The sequence below is a fragment of the Cupressus sempervirens genome, chromosome 9 (genome assembly GCF_028749045.1).
Source record: "Cupressus sempervirens isolate cs-2001-9-10 chromosome 9, ASM2874904v1, whole genome shotgun sequence".
Lineage (NCBI taxonomy): Eukaryota > Viridiplantae > Streptophyta > Pinopsida > Cupressales > Cupressaceae > Cupressus > Cupressus sempervirens.
The window spans coordinates 515,101,705-515,122,380 of NC_143126.1; the positions used below are offsets into that span (position 1 = coordinate 515,101,705).

The 20,676-nt window shown below is 38.4% G+C and overlaps 1 protein-coding gene across 1 annotated transcript in view; it reads right to left on the reverse strand.

The window, feature by feature from the left end:
- LOC149539618 (UBQ, helicase-c and DEAD-like helicase domain-containing protein) overlaps positions 1–20,676 on the reverse strand; it is a 349,808-nt gene that overhangs the window by 63,566 nt on the left and 265,566 nt on the right. Inside the window, exon 21 of the mRNA XM_089800846.1 lies at positions 9,078–9,233. Coding sequence (XP_089656972.1) covers positions 9,078–9,233 — 156 coding nt within the window. The remainder of the gene's footprint in view (positions 1–9,077; positions 9,234–20,676) is intronic.

Below are 20,676 nucleotides of genomic sequence, written 5' to 3' on the forward strand. Positions count from 1 at the left end.
CAAATTCACTATTTCTTTCAGAACTAGATAAAGGAGAAGGTTCATCAGAACTTATGGCTCTTTTGAATGCAAGATCTTCTTCAAATATTACATCCCTACTAAGTTCAACACTTTTCTGTCCAGGTATGAAAATCCTATATGCCTTAGATGTTTCACCATACCCTACAAAAATACCTCTCTTCTTAGAGGGTTCTAACTTGGTTCTCTTTTCTTTTGGAACATGGATATATATAGGGCATCCAAAAATCCTAAAATAATTTATATTGGGCTTAACCTTAGTAAATACTTCTTCAGGAGTTTTATCTCTAACGTAGGAATGAGAGCTTCTGTTTTGAATATATACAACAGTACAAGAGGCTTTTGCCCAAAGATAATATTCCAGATTTTGATAAAAAATCATGGCTCTAGCAACTTCTATAATCGTCCTATTCTTTCTTTCTACTACCCCATTTTGTTCTAGATTATAAGGAATAGTGTACTCCCTCTTAATCCTTGATTCTTTACAAAACATTTTAAACAAGTCTGAGGTATATTCTCCTCCGTTATCAGTTCTAAGGGTTTTGATTTTATGCCCTAAAAAGTTTTCAGTTTATGTTTTGAATTCTTTAAATCTCTAAAGGATTTCTTTTGATTCTTTGCATTTTAAGAAGTAAATCCATGTTTTTCTAGACAAGTCATCTACGAACAAGATATAATACCAAAATCCTCCAAGAGAAGGAACAGACATAGGTCCACATAAATTTGAATGAATTAATTCTAGTACATTATTTGTTTTTCTAGTACTATCATGAAAAAGATTTCTGGTGTTCTTACCTAGAGCACACCCTTTGCATATACTTGAGTGGTTTTTAGTTAATTTATGTAACCAAGTAACCATCTTTTCCATAGTTGATAAGGTTTTAAAATTTAAATGCCCTAATCTTCTATGCCATATTTCATTTATGTCTTCAACTTCATGGATTAAGGCTTGAATAGGTCGACTAGATTTTGTATTCAATTCATACAAATATCCTTTTATCTGACCAATCAACTTTACTTTCTTGATTGAAGAGTTCTTGCCCAAGTTATTACTTTACCGTCCACGAATACAACATTATGCCCATCATCTTCAAGTGTTGTAATTAAGATTAGACTTCTTTTAATTCTTGGTATGTAGAGTACACCTTTGAGAAGAAGAGTATTTCTTGATTTTAGTTTCAAGATGCAATTTCCAATTCCTTCAATGGAGTGTGCTAAATTATCACCAATAGTAACTTCACTGTTAACCTTCTCTGATAAAGAGTCTAGTGTTTCTTTATATCTTGTTATATGTCTAGAAGACCCACTATCAATTACCCATGCTTTATTTGAAATTTCATTTGATAGTGAGGAGTACAAAACACGGTTCTCAGGATCATAAGTATATTCTTCCCTACTAACGTTTGTACAGTTTGCTTGTTGTTTGGAATTTTTAGGACAATTAGATCTGTAGTGTCCAAATTTTTCACATTTGAAACTTTATTTTAGATAGATCTTTCTTGGGTTTTTCATTCTTTTGATTTCCCTTTTTCTTCTTGAAATGCTTCTTCTTGCCCTTATAGGACTTTGTATTAAGAACATTAAGTTCTTCATCTTTTGTTTTCGGTTTCCCTCCTTTCTTTAGTTTTTTGGATTCCTCTTGAAGAGACAATTGTTCTCAAGTCTGTTAAAGTCCGAAAGATTATCTGTGGCACTTATTCCTTGTGCAAATGTCTCCCAAGAATCTGGCAATCCATCTATAGCCATAAGTGTTAATTCTGTGTCACTAATAGTGGTTCCTATACTTGATAGTTCATCTTTAATGCCGACAACTATTAGGAAGTAAGAATTTAGCGATTCTCCTTTCTTTATTTGAATGTGATTTAGTTGCCTTTTCAGTGCGAGAACCCCAGTTGCATTGTTTACTTCATATGCATTTTGTAATGCATTCATCATATCAAAGGTAGTTTGATGTTTTGTAAGCATAGGTACGATATCATTTTTCATACCATCTAAAATGATTTGAATGGCTTTTCTATTTCCTCTGCTCCAAATAGATTTGTGAGGTTCAACTGGAGGTTGCTTAGATGCTCCATAAACAAATTGTTTTACATCATTCTCTTCAAAAATCATCATGATTCTGAATTTCCAGGCTTCAAAGTGTTCTTTCCCATCAAACCTATCCTCGAGTCGGATTGTGTATGCCATTGAAAATAGAAGATAGTTGCTAGATATATATGGAGTCTGATAATTGAATTTTGCAAAGCCTAGGTTCGACTACTACAGCTCTGATACCATGTAAATATTCTGCAGATCCTTTGAATCAGACTTCTATTTCCTTCCTTGATTGCTGACAATGGTCTTCTAATAATCTGAATATTGATGAAGTTGACACTTGTAATTCTGATCAGAGAATTATATATTTTCTGCAATAGATCAGTACGATAGTGCTTGAGGAAATAGCCTTAAATGTGAAATGTTTGAAGAACACTGAACTTCTCTAATGCCAATACAAGAAGGAATAGTCGACTTTGATCTGATATTAAAATAGAATATCTCTGCACTATAAATTGCTGGATAATGATGCTTGGAGGAGCAGCATGAATTATGTTTGTGTGTTCTTCAAAATTGCACCACTATCCCTCTAAATATCTAGACTAAGAGACATGAAAGAGCATGTCTCTTCCCTAAGTTGGCTTGTATGACTCCTCCTAAAACCGGCAATATGCAACCTAATCCATCATTAGTTAGTGACTAACACATTGTGTTAGATTCACTTGTTTAATATTAAATAATTCTGGAAAGTCGCCACCTAGAAGAAAGAGGAAGGAACACATACATAAGGCCATACATAGATACTTAGAAGAGCAAGTGCGGTCTACACTTTCAGACCTGGAGATTATCAGGTTATTAAACTTAACTATATATATATATAATATATATGTATAACTATATATCTTCTTTATTCATGTCAATCACTTTTCTCTTCCATGTCCACTGACATACTTGTTTGGCAAATGAAACATCTCCTATTTATATAGTGTCATTCCAAGGAAATGATGAGTCTTGGCCAAAATAATTGTTTCTTCCAAACTTTGCACCTTTTCATTAAATAATAAAATTGCACTGATCAATGGCAGATTCTTTTTTCATATAATTACAGCTTAATAATATATTAATGTTTTAAAAAATACAATATTGTCTTTTAATAAAATGACTCAACACCATTTTTGAATGCCCTTGTTATTTTGTGGATGATTGCTACATATACCACTGCAGAAAATATGTGTTTCTTAACATATGCACTTGTGATTATATGGCGTCATCCTATAAGAGCACCAACTAGTTATAACTTCAACAAATACCAAATTCTTTTATAATTCAGTTGCTTGACATTTCCTCAAACACTTTGCAAGGAAACTCAAATACCACTGTAAATATGATATTTTATTTTTATCATTGTTCTATGAAATGTAACCAAATTGCTCACAACTAATTATGACATCAAGCACAATTTCTCAGATTATTTCAGCCATATGAATTCTAAGAGATGAATACAAATACTGAAATTTATAATTCTGAAGATGACTAGTACTTCACACTAACTCTGAATTTATTTGTTAACCAACTAGGCTGCAATATAATAAATCATTTTACAATTGGATGGAACCTGTTACTCCTAGTTTCAGTTTGATTTGTAGCAGATGTCCACCATTTGCAGGTCTGGTCACATGCATTTAACAGGTCTGTAGCTGCACCATGTACTGGTAATTATGCACGCCCAGCTGTCATTAGAATGCTAGCACTGCAGTCTCCTAACCACAGGCTGAATGGCCAGACATCAGGCCTGTCTAGTGGTCCAATCCTCAGCAGAATTCACGCCAATTATAACAGTAACGGTAAGGCATTAACGAACCCCAATTTGTAGATATAGCTTGCATTCAAATAACATAATTTAATCACCAACCTCTTATGATAAATTGCACACAAGATCAGACCTGTTTGATGCCTTCTTGTAGTATCCAAATGCTGCTTCCCAGGATATAATCAGCAGCCAAAAATGCCCAGATCAAATCGCTATAATGCAGATACAATTTGATATAATAAATTTCAGTGAGCCTATTCACATTCTCCAGACAATCTCCAGCAATCAAACTCACATTAAATCAGACAATTACCACAGAACAAATCCCTCCTTTAGACACAGTTAAAACAGTGAGGAGTGATGACAGATTGCTATACAACAGCAGCAATTTGCAATACAATCTTTAGAACCACTTTTAGCTTCAGACCCTTATACCTCAGCAAGGGCACAAACTTCAGAAACTCAGAAAAGCCACAAGGGCAACAAAGGGGTCCTTCCAGTGGGATGAAAAGGTGCAACTCACTTTTGATGAGCTGAAGGAAGCAATGAGCACTTGTCCCGTGCTTGCTTTACCTAATTTCACTCGACAGTTCATTATGGAGTACGACACATCCGGAGAAGGCATTGGTGCAGTACTGATGCAAGATTGACACCACATAGCCTATAAGAGCAGGAAGCTTACACAAACAAAACACTTATATTCCATCTACGACAAAAAGATGTTGACCATCGTACATGCACTAACCAAGTTCTAGCAATATCACAATAGTTTGAGATATTTTCTGGAGCAACAGGACTTGAATGAGAGGCAACAAAAATGGGTAAGCAAGGTTCAAACTTTTGATTTTGACATTGAATATGTGAAAGGAAAAAACAATATGGTTGCAGATGCATTGTTTAGAAAACCTACCATCTGCTTACTGACCCAGATTTCAATGGACTGAAAAGCACATTTATTGGTAGAATGCTGCAAAAACATATTTTCTTGTGAGCTAATGGATGGCAACACCCAAGATGATCGGTACAAAGTGATGGATGACATCATTTACTATAAAAATCAGATATATTTAGTGCCAGAATCCAAATTGAAGCAGAAAATCTTGGAGGTACATGACTCACCCTTGGCCGAATACCCAAGCTTCCTCAAAACTTACAGATGTCTCAAACAAAGGTTTTCATGGAAGGGTCTTAAAGGAGACGTATCGCAATATGTAAGAGAGTGTGCGGTCTGCTAGCAAAACAAATCCGAATATACTCTACCCGTCAGGTTACTGCAACCTCTACCAATTCCAGAACAGAAGTGGAAAAGTATCTCGATGGATTTCATAACTAGACTCCCCAAGGTGAACGAAAAGGATTGTGTCTTCGTGGTGGTTGACAAACTGACAAAGTATGCACATTTCTTCATCATCCCCTCAGATTTCCAGGCTGCACAAGTTGCCAATCTATTTTTTAGAGAAGTTTTTCATCTGCACGGGTTACCCTGAAACATTGTTAGTAATCAGGATGGGTGATTTATCAATATCTTCTGGATAGAACTGTTTTGGTTGGCAGGGACAGAATTGTCATCAAGTAATAGTTACAACCCTCAGACGGACGGACAAAAGGAGATTGTGAACAAGTGGCTCAAAGCTTACCATCGGAACTATGTTTCGGCACAACAACGAGCATGGGTCAAACGGATACACCTAGGGGAATATTGTTACAATACCACGTACCACATGTCCATCAAGATGGCACCATTCAAAGCTCTATACGGGTACAAACCTCTTTCCTTCATCGACATAGTTCTGGTAGATAGTCGTGCACCAAGGGTGAGGGACTGGCTTCAAGAGGGATAGGACATCCTAAGATACCTAAAGAAAAACTTACAACAGGCACAGACTCAACAAAAGATGTATGCCCACAGACACCGAATAGAGAGGAGTTTCGAAGTAGGAGACTTGGTCTACCTCAAGCTCTAGCCATACCGACAATCCTCATTGAAAGAAAAGGAAAAAAAAAAATTGAAGCCACGATTTTATGGCCCTTATCATGTAGTTTTTCACATCAGTGAAGTCGCCTATGAGTTGGAACTTCTGGAGGGGAGCCGTATTCATAATGTTTTTCATGTTTCCTGCTTGAAGAAAGTCATGGGACAGAACGTCACAATAGTTACAAACCTTTTGTCGCTCAATGAAGAAGGAAAGCTCATATTGGAACCAACCGAGATTATTGAAGTACGTGAGAAGACCCTGCAAAACTGAATGGTGAAGGAATATTTGGCACGTTGGAAACACTTGCCGCTGGACGATGCAACCTGGGAAGGTGAGCACATTCTACAACATCTGAAATTGTGTTTTCTTGAGGACAAGCAAAATTTGGGACGGGAGGACTATAATATCCCCATCATAAAATAGATTATTAATCAAATCTTTGTTAATGGGCCGATTGATGTAAAATATCTCGGACCCATTTTAGTTTCATTTCGTAAGTGTAGCTGTCGGCTATCTTTGTACACCCTCGAAAAATTTTCCCAACCAGTATTTAAGCACGACTTGTAGGTAGTTGTAGGTATGCAATTTGGATTATTTTCTCCGTATTGTGAATTCCTGTTGGAGTTCTCTGTTGTTCTCCATTTCAGAACTGAAAGACCTTCCCTATTTGGTTTCTCTAGTTTCGGTGAGATTCAACCCTCAACCTATTCCATCGCCTATAACACTTTGCTTAGATCTAGCAAGTCGGAGCACCATCTCTATAGTTTATGCATATATCTATATCTGGAGTTGTATTAAATCTCTCATTCTACCGTGGTATAACATATTTGGTTAATATATTGGATCGATATCAATTACAGTGCAATACCCTCGTTCTGGAAGATCTCCAACTCCATCATTCCTCTCCAACAGCTCATTGTATGGACACCCAGTGCTACCATATGACCATCTTGGCCTATCCTACATCTTTTTCTCCCATCCTCCCTCTGTCGTACTTCATTCTGTCATCACCGTATGTTCACCCATCCTTCGTTGGTGTACAACCTTCATTGTATACCGTACGGACTCATCCATACTGTAACCTACTCCACCGTATGGCCTGTTTGGAATACCGTACGGCTGCACCATCCTCCATCATACGGCTCCTATTCATTTCCCACCGTACAACCACCACCATCTCCATTGTACGGCCTTCTGGCTGCTTCTCCTTACAACCACTCAGTGTTAGTAATTGATCACCAGACGCTCCCTCCAAGAACAGAACTATACACATATTGTGATTGGTAGAAAAAGGAGATACACTTGAGGTTGTGCAGTGTGGATGCCAAGAACTTGAAGGAATCAATCCAAGAGATCCAAGATTGACAAATGCACAACTGAAGACATGGATATAGAAACATTGAAAGAGAAGATGAGCGTCATCTACTTTAGAGCCATCAATTCCGTCAAGAAACAACATTTGAAAAGTATTGCTTCATTTGGGACTTTTATGGTGACTTGTCGAAAAATGGAACTGAATGGAAAAACATCTTTGTCAAGTGTACAGCTGACTTGGAGGTTGTTGAATGTAAGGTCAGCAATATGCAAGTGTGCCTATGGAAGAGGTCAACAATATCATGTCTAGGTTCATTGAATTTGCAACTAAAGAGAAAGATATGAACCAAACTTCTAGAGGAAGATTTTTTGTAGGTCCATGTGGCAATAAATTCTCTTATTGGTTCCTAGATATGTGCTTCAATTTGATTGAACAACATATAATTACTGTTAGTGGTAGTTGTAACAACCCTAATTAGGGCTGTGTTGGAATAATCTTGGCCATTGATACTAATCAATTTGGGTCGTCCATTGTTATTGGGCTCCCTATATGAGGTTTGCTCCTCTCATTTGTAAACAAGGCAATTATTGAAATACGTTTCGCTAATATGCTGCCAAAATTGCTCCTTCTTTATTGTTACCTTTGCATGGCCTATACTAGTGAATTTTGGAGTATTGCATGGTTTCCTACATTCTTCATTTAGCATAAATTTGCTTGAGTAAGAGTTCGAAAAGTTGAAGTAAAATAGTTGGATAGTTAATTATATGATGAAATATCTTCTTGTTGTTAAAAGCATGATGAAACTAATATACATAAGTTTTGGTGTTTGTTAACTGCAAAAAGCAGTGCAAGATTATACTAGGCCTTATTTCAAGCACTTCACTTCAATTACTTGGTGATCATTGCTTTGAATTATTTATCGTTTTGATGAATACAAGTGTTTTGAAAATATACTTACATCCATTGAAGACTTCACCCTCCTTAGTTGATTTGGTGAAGCTAGGACTGGTTTGGTCTCACAACATTAACATTGTCTTGCATTGGTAAGGCTTGAAATAGCAGTAGTCTAGGTTTCTAAACCTTCATCTTGTTTGCACGTTATTTAAAATAGAAGTTAGGAGTAATTGATTTACTCATATTGCTACATCATTTGTACAGTTGACAAATATAAGTGAATTAGTGTAAGTCCCATTGCACAACCAGCATATACCAAAGCCAAATGATCTGATCCACACTAAAGTCTCAAGTTCACAGTTTGAACCCTTGAGTCGCCTCTATGATCTTTGTGCAATCTTGGTATACGTTATTTTGATCAAGAGAGCATAAAGTGTTCTGGCAATTTAATTTGTGTTGGTGTGATTGTAGAACACCCATCAACACTATGATCAAGATAACTGAGGATAGTTTACAATCAGAAACAAAATACAAAATTAAAACCTGACAGTATCATTTCTATATCCTTATAACTCAGTATGAGCACATTATTACTTACCTGACTTCATTTAAGATATCAGCAACGAAATTGCACTGTTTGATTGTCTGTCTGATTATTTTTCTGCATTTACCATTATCCACATGAACAAGGCTAACCTAACCGTGTTATCAGCATATTATTTCTATATATGTGACAATGTCAAATGAAAGTAAGATTTCTTATCTAATACATGTCTATAGGTTAAAAACATTAGACTACAAATGAAATCAGGAATCAGGTGTGCATTACTACTAGGGTTTCAGAGAAGTCATACCAACCTTCAAGATAACTCACACCAACATCAGTTGCATTCTCCATAATGGACAGAATGAGTTTGCAAAATATTGATATATAGGTATTTAGAAGGCTAAGTTTCTACTTGGCATTTCCTTTACATGATGTTATGAGGATAAATAGAAGGAAAAGAAAACAGGAATTTGGAGCACTCACAAGGTCACCACCAATTACATGAATATCTGTGAAGTCACGAGTTTTGGTATAGTACTTCAAGTCTGACTGTTGACACACAGCTATCTTAGCAGAAAGATCTAAACTCTTCACAAGATACGTCTTCCCCTGATGCATGTAGACAGCACCTTCATAAACCTGCAAATAGATCCAAGTTTCTTTGAATGTTTAATTTCAATCACACCATGCAAAGCAATGCTAAGTGGAAATAATAAAGGAGGTTCCTGGGATTTTGAAATTTTGGCATGGAAAAGTAGAGAATAAGCTTTGACCAAAGGCAAAGACTTCAATTCTGAAAATGATGTACCACCGTACATAAACAGCATCTTCAGAAGGAAGAATGTTACAAAGATTAACAAAATAAAATAACTCCAATCAAACTTTGCCTTATATAATTGTTTAAGGTGCAGTAATTACACAAGAGAGATGGAAAGACATGCAAGCTTTGCAATAAAATGAAGGTTGAATCAGCTGAACAAAGAATCTTGCAATGCCAACATTACCAAAGAAATCAACATTAAGATAACCAACAACAATAAGCTGCAACAACTACTGATGATAAACATTTCCTTAAACTAGAGAATCCCATGAGATGTATTTAGAGTGCATAGTATAGGTCTATTATGTTCTTTCATACAGTAAAATTATCCAATTATAAGACAAATTGGACTATCACCAGCAGCAAAACCAAAGAACCCAAAAGTAACGAACTAAACTAATAGTTACAAGTGCTTATTAAACCAATATCTAGGAAAAGAGCCATACAAAATATTAAGTGTTTCCATCTTGCATTTGACCACTTGGAGGCAGTAATTTTTGTATCATGTTCTCATCCTGTGTACAAGTGTATGTGATGAAAAAAAAAATATGAATTAATAAAAGAAGCACAAAAGATTTCTATAATGTGTAGAACTCCTATTTTAGCTGAACGGAGAGTAGGATCAGATTTGGGATATTCAGCAGGAAAATTATAGGATGTCTGAATCTTTAAAATTTGTAATGAAGGAATACAATTCTTATCAATGTACACAAGGACACATCCCCAGGTCTTTTGTAGTTGCCACTCTCGATTTCCTGTTCTGCAGTTGCAAGCATGCTTTGGAAATGCCTCCAGGCTGTTCTCATCTCCCTATTCAGAGAAGCAAATTTGGCCTAGAGGAGGTGGTGATAGTTCAGTCATGGCTGGCTGTTCCTATGATGTATATGATGTCCCTCAACTGTCTTGAGATGGCCAGCCATCTCCAATTTTCTTCAAGCAAGCCACCCATCCCCAATAGTCAATAAATTTTAAGAAGAATTAAAAAATAAAAAATAAAAGTGCACATTCAAAAGGGTTGGCCAACAATGCTCCCACATGCCTTTTCAAAACTCTAAACATAAAGCACTTTTTGAATTACATCAAACACATTTAATTTTCTATTTTTCCAACGTGCAAGAAGAAGAGGAAAAAAAGAAGAAGAGAGTATAATGTTCCAAGCACAGAATTGATACAAAAACACAATGATAGACAATGAATGATTGGAAATCAGAAACCAACTTCAATGATCATGTTAGTGTGTACACCAAAGACTGTTAGCCAACTGGATGGGTCCGGCGGTGTTTCTGTAGCCGACGGATTGACTATCGTCGGTGTTTTGTATTTTGTAGTCGACGGGTAAATAGTTTGTAGCGGATAGAATATTTGTGGCCGACGGACTCCTTTGGGAAGGTTCGGCGGTAGTATTTATATCCCGTCTAGGATCATTGTAAATTATCAATCATCTGCTATTGCGAATATTATGAAGCCTAATGTATGTTCTGGCATATGCGAATATTATTCTGCTATTATTGTCTGTATGCGTTGATTTCTTTACCAGTACGGTAAACATTTGGCGCTATTGCCTTATGAATCTGGAAGGTGGGAGGAATGAAGATTAATTCCAAATCAGCTTAACAAGGATCGAAATAACGCGAAGGGAAAAGATGGAATCCGTACTACGCAAGAGAATTTATTTCTGGCACAGCAAGCCGAATGCCAACGGAGATTTCACAAGATTGCTGACGGAAACCGAAGCGCGGAGGAATTGTTGGATGAGACTCGGCAGCGGGTGGAATTGGTGGAAGAAGCACGGGAGGAGTTCTTGAATTTGTGTTCGCCGAGGGAAGAAAATTCAGACGGAAGAGCATCAACTCGCACGGCTCGCAGTGCCGAGAGAGCACGAGCATGGAGTGACCTCTTCGTCCGGGATAGACTTCCGCAGGAAACAACTTCAGAAGATCCTTCTTCTTCACCAAGGTTCGCAGTTGTCGAGACCTCCGATGTGGGAGAGCAGTCCGTCGGTGTGGGAGTGCAGACCTCCGGTGTGGGAGACTAGTCCGCCAGTGTGGGAGTGCAAACCACCGGTGTGGAAGACCAGTCCGCCGGTGTGGGAGTACAGACTGTCGTGGTGGAACTGCAGACCGCTGGTGTGGGAGTGCAGACCGCCAGGGTGGGAGTGAAGAGCGCCAGTGTTGCAGGACCGAGCAACGCCTGTTTACAAAAACCAATTGTGATGGCGGGACCAAAAGAGAAACTGCCAAAGTTCAATGGAAATGGTACGGCTGATCCCATTCGACATTGCAAAACATGTGAAACGATCTGGAGGGCAAATGACATAACTGATGAAGACGACTGGATAATGCAATTTCCGGAAACCCTACGGGGGCTGGCGATTGATTGGTTTTCGGATATGGATCCGCAAAAGCTGGATACCTGGGATAACATTAAAAAGGAGTTCTTGGCGGAATTTAAACTCTTGCGGGATGATAATGAAATTGTAGCAGAGATTTTCAATACCAAACAGGTGAAGCACGAAACTGTCCGCGTCTACGCCAAGAGATTAAAAGACTTAATAAACAAAATGGAAAGCAAGCCAGCGAACGGATTGCAAAAAAGATGGTTTGTGGACGGCCTACGCTCGAAGTTACGGAGGAAAATGAAAATTGTGCCACCGTCATCATATGTGGACGCGTATAATAGAGCACTGGACCTTGAAAGTGAGCAGAAGACAAAGAAGAAGAAAACTAGCTCCTCTGATTCGGATGACGACGAGCCTAACAGAGATGATAGTAGCGACGACGAAGGCAGCAACAAGAAGGTTCGTGCCCTACAGAAGGATATGGTTCGCATGATGAAAGAGTTTAAAAACATGCAGAAGGAGCCAAAAGGTAGTGAGCTCTGGTGCACGGAGTGTAAGACCGACGGTCATACTAAAAGATCGTGTCCAAAGAACCAATTCTGTGACATTTGTCAGATCATGGGCAATTTGACAAAGGACTGTCCCTTTAACATGAAGACAAGAGGATCTCCGCAGGTGTTTCTCACACAGGAGGCTTCCCCATCGGGTAGTAGCGGAAACACGAATACCACCGGTGCTACATCCGGAGGGTACAGGAATAATAGAAGAGGGCAAAATAACAACAATACAAATAATAACAATAATAATGGGAGCCGAAGTCGAACTCAGTATGATGCAAACGGACGGCCGATCGTTCAATGCCGAGCGTGTAATTTGTGGGGTCATTTTGCGTGGGATTGTACAACGGCAAACACACTGAAATTATTATGCAGATGGTGCGGACCTGACAATCATGAAGATTCCAAGTTTCCAAAGTCTGGAGTAAACTTAATCATTGTCGGCACAGATGTAGAGGAGGTTCTGGCAATTACACGGAGGCAAGCGGAGGAAAAGAGAAAATTGGGGGAAGTGCAGACGGAAATTGCAAAGGCATCGTCGGCAGGGACATCTCAGTTGAAGGACATCACTGGCACCTTGGCAAAGAACTTCATAGAACAAAACATTATACGGCAGATCTTACAAACGGAGATACTGGTCAAGATAAGTGACCTTCTCACAATGCCCCGATTACGAACGGCCATTCTAAACCATACACCGTTTCCGAAAGCACCGGAGGACATAGGAAGGGATAGTAGGGAAGTGATGACAGCAGACCCAATGCTGTTGGCACTCACATCTGGACGGCATCCGGCGGTCGTCAAGATGGGGATTTTGGGAAATGTTTTGACAGAGACAATTGTTGACGGAGGGTCTGGCGTGAATGTGTTACTGGAGGATACCTGGAAGAAGTTGGGGAAGCCGACGCTATGGCCACCTACATTCCAGTTGCTCATGGCAGACCAGCACGGGATCAAACTCGTTAGGAACCTTGAGGGCGCAACTGGTAACCATTGGTATGCAACCATTTTTATTGGATTTTGTGGTCATTCCATTAAAAAGAAAAGGATATGATGCTATTCTGGGAGGGGATCAGTTGGTGCAAGCAAAAGTAAAACATGATTGGAAAGGAAATACCCTATCAATGGAGCACGAAGGCAAAAGATTCACAATTGACCTGCATACACAAATGGTCAGTGAGGAGGTAGCATCGTCAGATTTAGAAAGTGACGGCGAAGCAAAGAGGAGAATGGAACCAGATGAAGGAGTATTGAGACTTGACGGAGGATCGAATGATGACAACCTAGACTCGGTGAATGGCCTGTTCCACTGGCAGATAGAAGACTACGAACTGTTTCCAAGTTGCAATATGTTAACAGTCGACAAACGTGAAAAAACACAGGAAAATGAATATCCGGAGGAATGCAGGGAAGCGGAAGAAGGAAAAGCTCTCATGGTTGAAGCTGAGGGGAAGAACATACAATTTGAACATATTAAAACAAAAGATCCTACTGCCCGGTACATGGTGAATGGACCGTGCGGAAAGAAAAGGTTACACTGCAGCATAAAATTAGTGGAAGGGCACCAACAAGGAAATAATCCAGTTGCGCGACGACCGCAGGCACAGTGGGTGACGGAGGCGGCACAGAACAGACGTCAGGCATATGACGGTCGAAAGGAAATCAAAGTGGAAAATTTTAAGGCCATATGGGTTGGACCATATCAAATTCGAAAGGACGGTGACAATGGAGCGATCAAATTATCAACTTTGGACGGGCAAAAGGTACCTTCGATAGTCAACGGATCCAAATTCAAAATATATGGTGCCAGGAAGACTCCATCGCTGTCACAAGATGGCTAGCTGACTCCGTCGTCGTTGCAGAATGGCGACGCCTGGAGGCAAAATTGAGGTACCTCTATATTTTTATTTTTGAAAAAAAAAAAAAAGATAGGCCCCGCGAGCAGCTTGTCTGCGGGTGAAGAAAGACCCTGCGGACAATCTGTCTGCGGGTGTAAGAATGGCCCGTGGGCAGCTGTCCGCAGGTGAAAAAAGGCTTGCGAACAAGTGAAAATCCCCGCGGATATTAAACAATTTCGCCAGACTTCTTCGTTCACTCCTCCAAGCCGGTCGTGCCAGACTTCTCCGTGGAGAAACAGAGACAAATAAAACAAGAAGCGTGCTTTTCTGCCATTCGCTGCCAGAAGGAAATTGAATCGTACAGGGGTAGCAGTTCTCAACGGGAGGAGCAAAGAAGTTTGCCGACTAAAAAATCGCAAGGGATGAGAAGACGGATCTGCACCACCACCACCATTCTTTCCAACTGAGTTGAATCTACCATATTTGAAGCAGTCGTAGACCCAATCACACAGAACCATTTCGACTTATGCCTGTAATTTTCGGTGGCACAATAAAATCTTCATTCAGCGCAAGCACTTTTACTGGCAGTTTTGGAAATCTTGAACGGAAGTGAGTCGATGGGTTATCAAGTACTACTTTTGATTGGAGGATCTCACTCGGCCATGCCCATAAGATGTAATAGCTTAAGGAACGGGATTGGAGGTTCTTATTTGAGTCAAACTCCTTCAGTGGTTGTCTGCTACCGTAACGGTCCATGGGAAAGGTGACTTCGACACATCCAGAGTGAGATTTTTTGTAACGGACGGAGGAAACAAATATAAGGAGAAATAAGCCATTTTTGCATGGAATTGACAAACAAACAGAAGCAGGAGGGTTTGCTAAAAGAAAACAAAAAAAAAACGACGACAGAATCAAACTATTCGAAATGAGTAGCAAATGATGCCAAAGGGAAGGGGAAGCATTAGTGGTTGCCAAAAAGAGTGTAGAATTGACAGAAAATGACAAAAATGGTGTGTTTTGTGTAGTTTTGTGTGGGTTTCGAAGTGCTAATTTGGTCTTGGCGGCGAGGGGCGCTACCCCTCGACCCCGCCCTGTACTGAGCACACCCGAGGTGCTACCCTTCGACCCCGTCTGGGGCGTTGCCCCCTGGACCCCCAGTCGTTGTGAATATCAGTCGTGGGAGTCTGACCAGTTGATGAAGACCTGGAGCTGTTGCAGGCATAGAGTGTTGTGTACCAAAGGCACTTGAAGTAGGTGTTGGCTGTGAGGCTGTCTTGGTGGATGTGTAGAGAGCTCGGGAGGAGTTGATCGTCCAGCTGGAGGCAGTGCAGCGACACTTGGCTCGGGGTATCCAGGAGTTGGAAACAGCGAAAGTAGCGTGGGTGGCTATCAAGGTCAACTTCATCAAGGAGGCAGTGTTGTGTTAGCAGAGGCTACAGGAACGGGATGAAGATATTTTGTCAATCGTCAGGAGACGACTCTTTTTTTTGGGGGGGGGATGGTGTTAGCCGATTGGATGGGTCTGGTGGTGTTTCTGTAGCCGACGGATTGACTGTCGTCGGTGTTTTGTATTTTGTAGTCGACGGGTAAATAGTTTGTAACGGATAGAATATTTGTGGCTGACGGACTCCTTCAGGAAGGTTTGGCGGTAGTATTTATATCCCGTCTGGGATCATTGTAAATTATCAATCATCTGCTATTGCGAATATTATGAAGCTTAATGTATGTTCTAGCATATGCGAATATTATTCTACTATTATTGTCTGTATGCGTTGATTTCTTTACCAGTATGGTAAACAAAGACAACAATTAAAATATTGATGGCTCTTCTCATGATAGCTATATGTGTTGGTCTGTGTGGATACTGGATACAGACGATACAATTCTAAGACAATATTGTGTTACACGATCTCTGTACTCTGTAGTACATAATGCAATGAAGATGCCAATGTATCACTGATAACTGCGAGTATGACTGTGTATGTGAATGCAATCTGTCACTACCAATTATCAAGGAGATTGTCGCCTATGATTAATAGACTGAGAATGTATGTGTTATGCTCTATTGCTAGGCACTTCAATCTCTAGGATATCAATCAATTGGAAAATCACAAAGGTTTGATCAAGCAGTCCAACTGCCCAATCCATGTGTAATGGTATTGTTTGGATTCAAGGTAATCACCTTATTATAGTTGCACAATGATATGTTGGAGCAATTATTTGAGGATGTGGCTATCCTCCAGAAAAAATGCACCTTTGACAAAAATTGAAAAAATTGAAAACACAACGGATTTTTGCTGAATTTTTCAGAATTTGTTCTTCATGATCTGTATGTTTTGTGATTGAAAACCGCAAAAAACTTGAGAAAAAATCAGTGTTTTTGGAGATCAGAAAAAAAAAAAAATTGACTTTTGGTGCATTTTGTCTGGAGCATAGCCGGTGCCAATATTTGATGTGAGTTGTGAATTACCAAGACATTTAATGTCACAATCGAGAATCACTATTGGTGAGTATCGATGTCCTCAATGGTGTATGTCCATGTTGTATAACAATCTGAGATTGTGCAGATGTCTCACCAAGATTGATATCATTTGTGATCTCCAAGACATCACAAGTATGATGACTGCCTATGATGGTAAGGTTATAAATATTACCTGATCGCTGAGTATAGTTATCACTGTCCAAGGTTCGATCAAGAGTGTTTCACAAATTACCAATGTTGTTCCTAATGTAGATATGAATCTTCGAACCTTCGTAGGGTCAATCTTTTGATTGTGTCAAAGACAAGATGATTGAAGAGCACACGATTATACTGAGAGTGGGGGTGAATCAGTATAATAACAACTTTTCTGATTTAAAACAATTATCCAAACAATTGCCTCAATAACTTCAAATACTGAAGTTAACAGTTATGCACATGAACACAATAACACAATGATTTTCATAGAAACCCAATACAGAAGAAAACCATGGCAAAATGATTGCATTTATATAAACTTGTACTTTTACAATGATTTGCAGGCACCAACCTACTAGAGGCTGCAACCTTTATGTTCATGTGCACCAACTCATTGGAAGCACCAACTCCCACACTTTCACGGCACCAACCTACTGGACACACCCTCCCTCTGTTGTCTTTGTGAGCAACAACCCACTGTACTTTAAATCTGATTTTCCACCTCTTATCATTGTTGCTTACTCAACTCGTGATGGATAATTCAATTGAATAATTTCTCTTCTTCAATCTGATAGTTATATCTGCCTGAATTTTTTAATCTCCACCTGTACACACCTTTCTCTTATTTTTACTCTACCTCAAGTCAGCCTCTCAACAAAATTATTTTCTTTCAATCAAACAACAAATTATGAAATATATATATATATAAGATTTTTTTATCTGAATATATCTTCCCTTTTTTCCTTCTCTTCTTTTATATATATATATATATATATATATACTGAATTTATATTTCTTTTATTATTCTCATATTACTTCTCCAACTGCTAACTTATCTTTTTCAAATGATGCATCTTCCTTTTATATCTTGCATAAAGAATGATGTGACTTTTCATATATGAATAAATGTGTCTTTTCTTAAAAAATACTTAATCTCTATTTCATTCTTTACTTAATTGACTGCACCAACCTTCTCATTAATTATTTTTTATTTGTTGGTCACCATTGTGTATATTTGCTTACAAAAATATACATGTTCCTTAATGTTTCAATGCAGATATCAGCTGAAATTGGTCCCATGCACTTCTCATTTATTCTGTGCCACTTATTTGACTTCCATATGCACAAGAAATGCTGCCAAAAATATTATCGCTGTCATATTGAATCCTTGTAATGGTTTATTAGTTGCTGTAAGCTTTCAATAACTGGTTACTCCTGACGGTATGTGTGTTCATCCATGTGTTTATTTACTTGTATATACGCAAGATGGCATATGATCTATTTTTAAAGAAGATGATATGGCAAGTTTGACTGCCATCTTATTAAAATTTGACTGCCATCTCATCAATCTGACACCGTTTCCATCGATGTGTATGATATAGACTCCATTCTAGCTTCTACTCATGTCTTTGTTCATTTTGATGTGGCAGACACAATATTTCACATTCAATTGTCTACACCATAGTCTTCAAGCGCACACTGCCCTATATACTTGCCCATTCACTTCTTTTTGTTTTGATAAATTTCCTTTATTACTCCTGATGTTGCTTGTCATTTATCATTATTGCTGTTGAGACTTTCATTTTATTCCATGTTTATCTCTCTTTAGACTGTGGCCCTTTTAATTGACTATCCATGATAGTTTGATCTTTTCTTAGAATTTGTTCGTCATCACTGTCTCAAAGTAATTTTCGGTGTCAATATGTTACTGTAGTTATTAATATCATTGTTCAGGCAATCTAAGCAAGGTATCACACAATCTTATTGATTTCCGTAAATCTGCACCTTTCTTCATCGTGTTATTACTGGTGGATGCTGTAGTATGCATTCAGCGGTTGCAGTGATTAAAATTGTGTTTCTTCCAACTCCAAAACAATTTCCTCTTTGTATCAGTGCTTGTTGTATAAACTGGCTGCTCAAGCTTCTCTTTTTTATTGCATTTTAACCATCATTCTTTGACTGTTGCTCATATGGTCTTTGTTCATGTCTTGTATTTAAACAATAGTGTGCATGTATTATATGTATTCATCACTTTACCATTGATACTAAATGTATATACATATAATATTGACATCAATGACAATTCAACAATCTCCCTTATTGGCTTTGACATAAATGACAATACTTCCATCAATGATATCGTTGAACACTTGTTTGCAAATCATTGTGGCATCCACCACTGATGACCGACTGTCCCCCTTCAGTGATAATGTTATTCTATACAGCTAGTGGCCAAAGGTTTACTCCAGAAGATAAAGAATTACAATTCGTACCCATGAATTGTTTGATTGTTATGTGCTCTGCTGAATGCTGGCGGTGATGTGTAATGACCCTTGCCAAAAAAAAACCTCTAAAAGTCACCAATGCTGAAGTATGGGATTTTGTCAAACACTTGGCATGCAATCTGAACTGTGCTGCGGGAGAATATGTACTATGAAATTTCGTCAAACAGTTGGCAAACAAACAACTATACTGCTGGAAAGTAAGGACTGAATATGGACAAAGTGTTGAGCAACAAATCCACTCAACTTACTAATGCAAATTAGTACTGATATATTCACTCAACAAAGATATAGGTTCTTTTACAATCGGTTTGCAACTTCCGGACCAAACAATTTGGCACACAAATTCTACTTTACCAATCACTTACACAGTTGGGTACAATTTCAACAACTTAATCTAGAAATCTTCATGATATATGGACAGCACATGAAATCTTAATGCCAATAACATGTACAGCTGTGACTGATTATTTCAAACCCTCATAGCAAATGCTGATACAACATGTACCTACAGCAGCAACTTAATGCAACCTTATGCAACAATGAATAACTGATTTTTCAATGCTTGGAAGACTAAACTTATGCAACAATGAATAACTGATTTTTCAATGCTTGGAAGACTAAACTTACATGCCTACGAATGCCTCAAATGCAACTACAATGATTATAACAAACTTGCTGTGTGTAACAACTAAAAATGCAAACCCAGAATTAACAAGAAACCTGTTATATTGTTGGCAGCCACCAAGAACAAGTCCATCTTCTCATCTCCAACTGTGATTCTGATTTAATCCACTAGGACTGGAGAATAACACCCAGAACTCCAATGCAGGTCAGAAAAAAGAGTGAAACTAAAGCATCTTATTGTAGTGATTTTACTGTTCACGAGTTACTGTAGCGCGGCACTATTCCCACGGGTATTGTTCATGCGAGTACTGTAGCGCTGTCACTGTTCACCATTCACTTTGCATATTAGTTTCTGATTTGCAGGCACCAAATAAATCCCCAAACTGAATATTGCAACGACGCCCCAGGAAGATTATCTCCAAACTAAACAAGTGATTTCTTCAATCAACCCAAGCATGCCCCAATGGAAGCTCTTCCACCTCTTTTATTTTGTTCTCACAAAACCCATGCCTTCATCTTGTCAATGTGGGATAAAACATAACTCCCTTATGTAACTTATGTCTCCAATTTATTATAAAATAAAGGGGACTCTTTTATTTTAATATTTCCCACCAACTATAGTCTAAGCATTAACAAAGTTAAATATTTGAATTTAACTTTATAAAATGACTTTATTAATGCAAAACAAATCATATCAATAATAAATGAATCTTTTTGTCGATTTTAAAAATTTACCATCGATATGTTGCTGCCATAGGATGTCCAATCATATCTAGAATGACTTACTATAAATAGTAAGTATGCCCAAAACTACCTAAAAACCCCACAGAGACACCTGCAACTGAAACTGTCTAGGTCAAATGGACTCTAAGTCCCTTTGATGTCCTGGTTAGCCTATGGGACCATGGGGAAATAGGCTAACAACACATCATGCTATGAATGC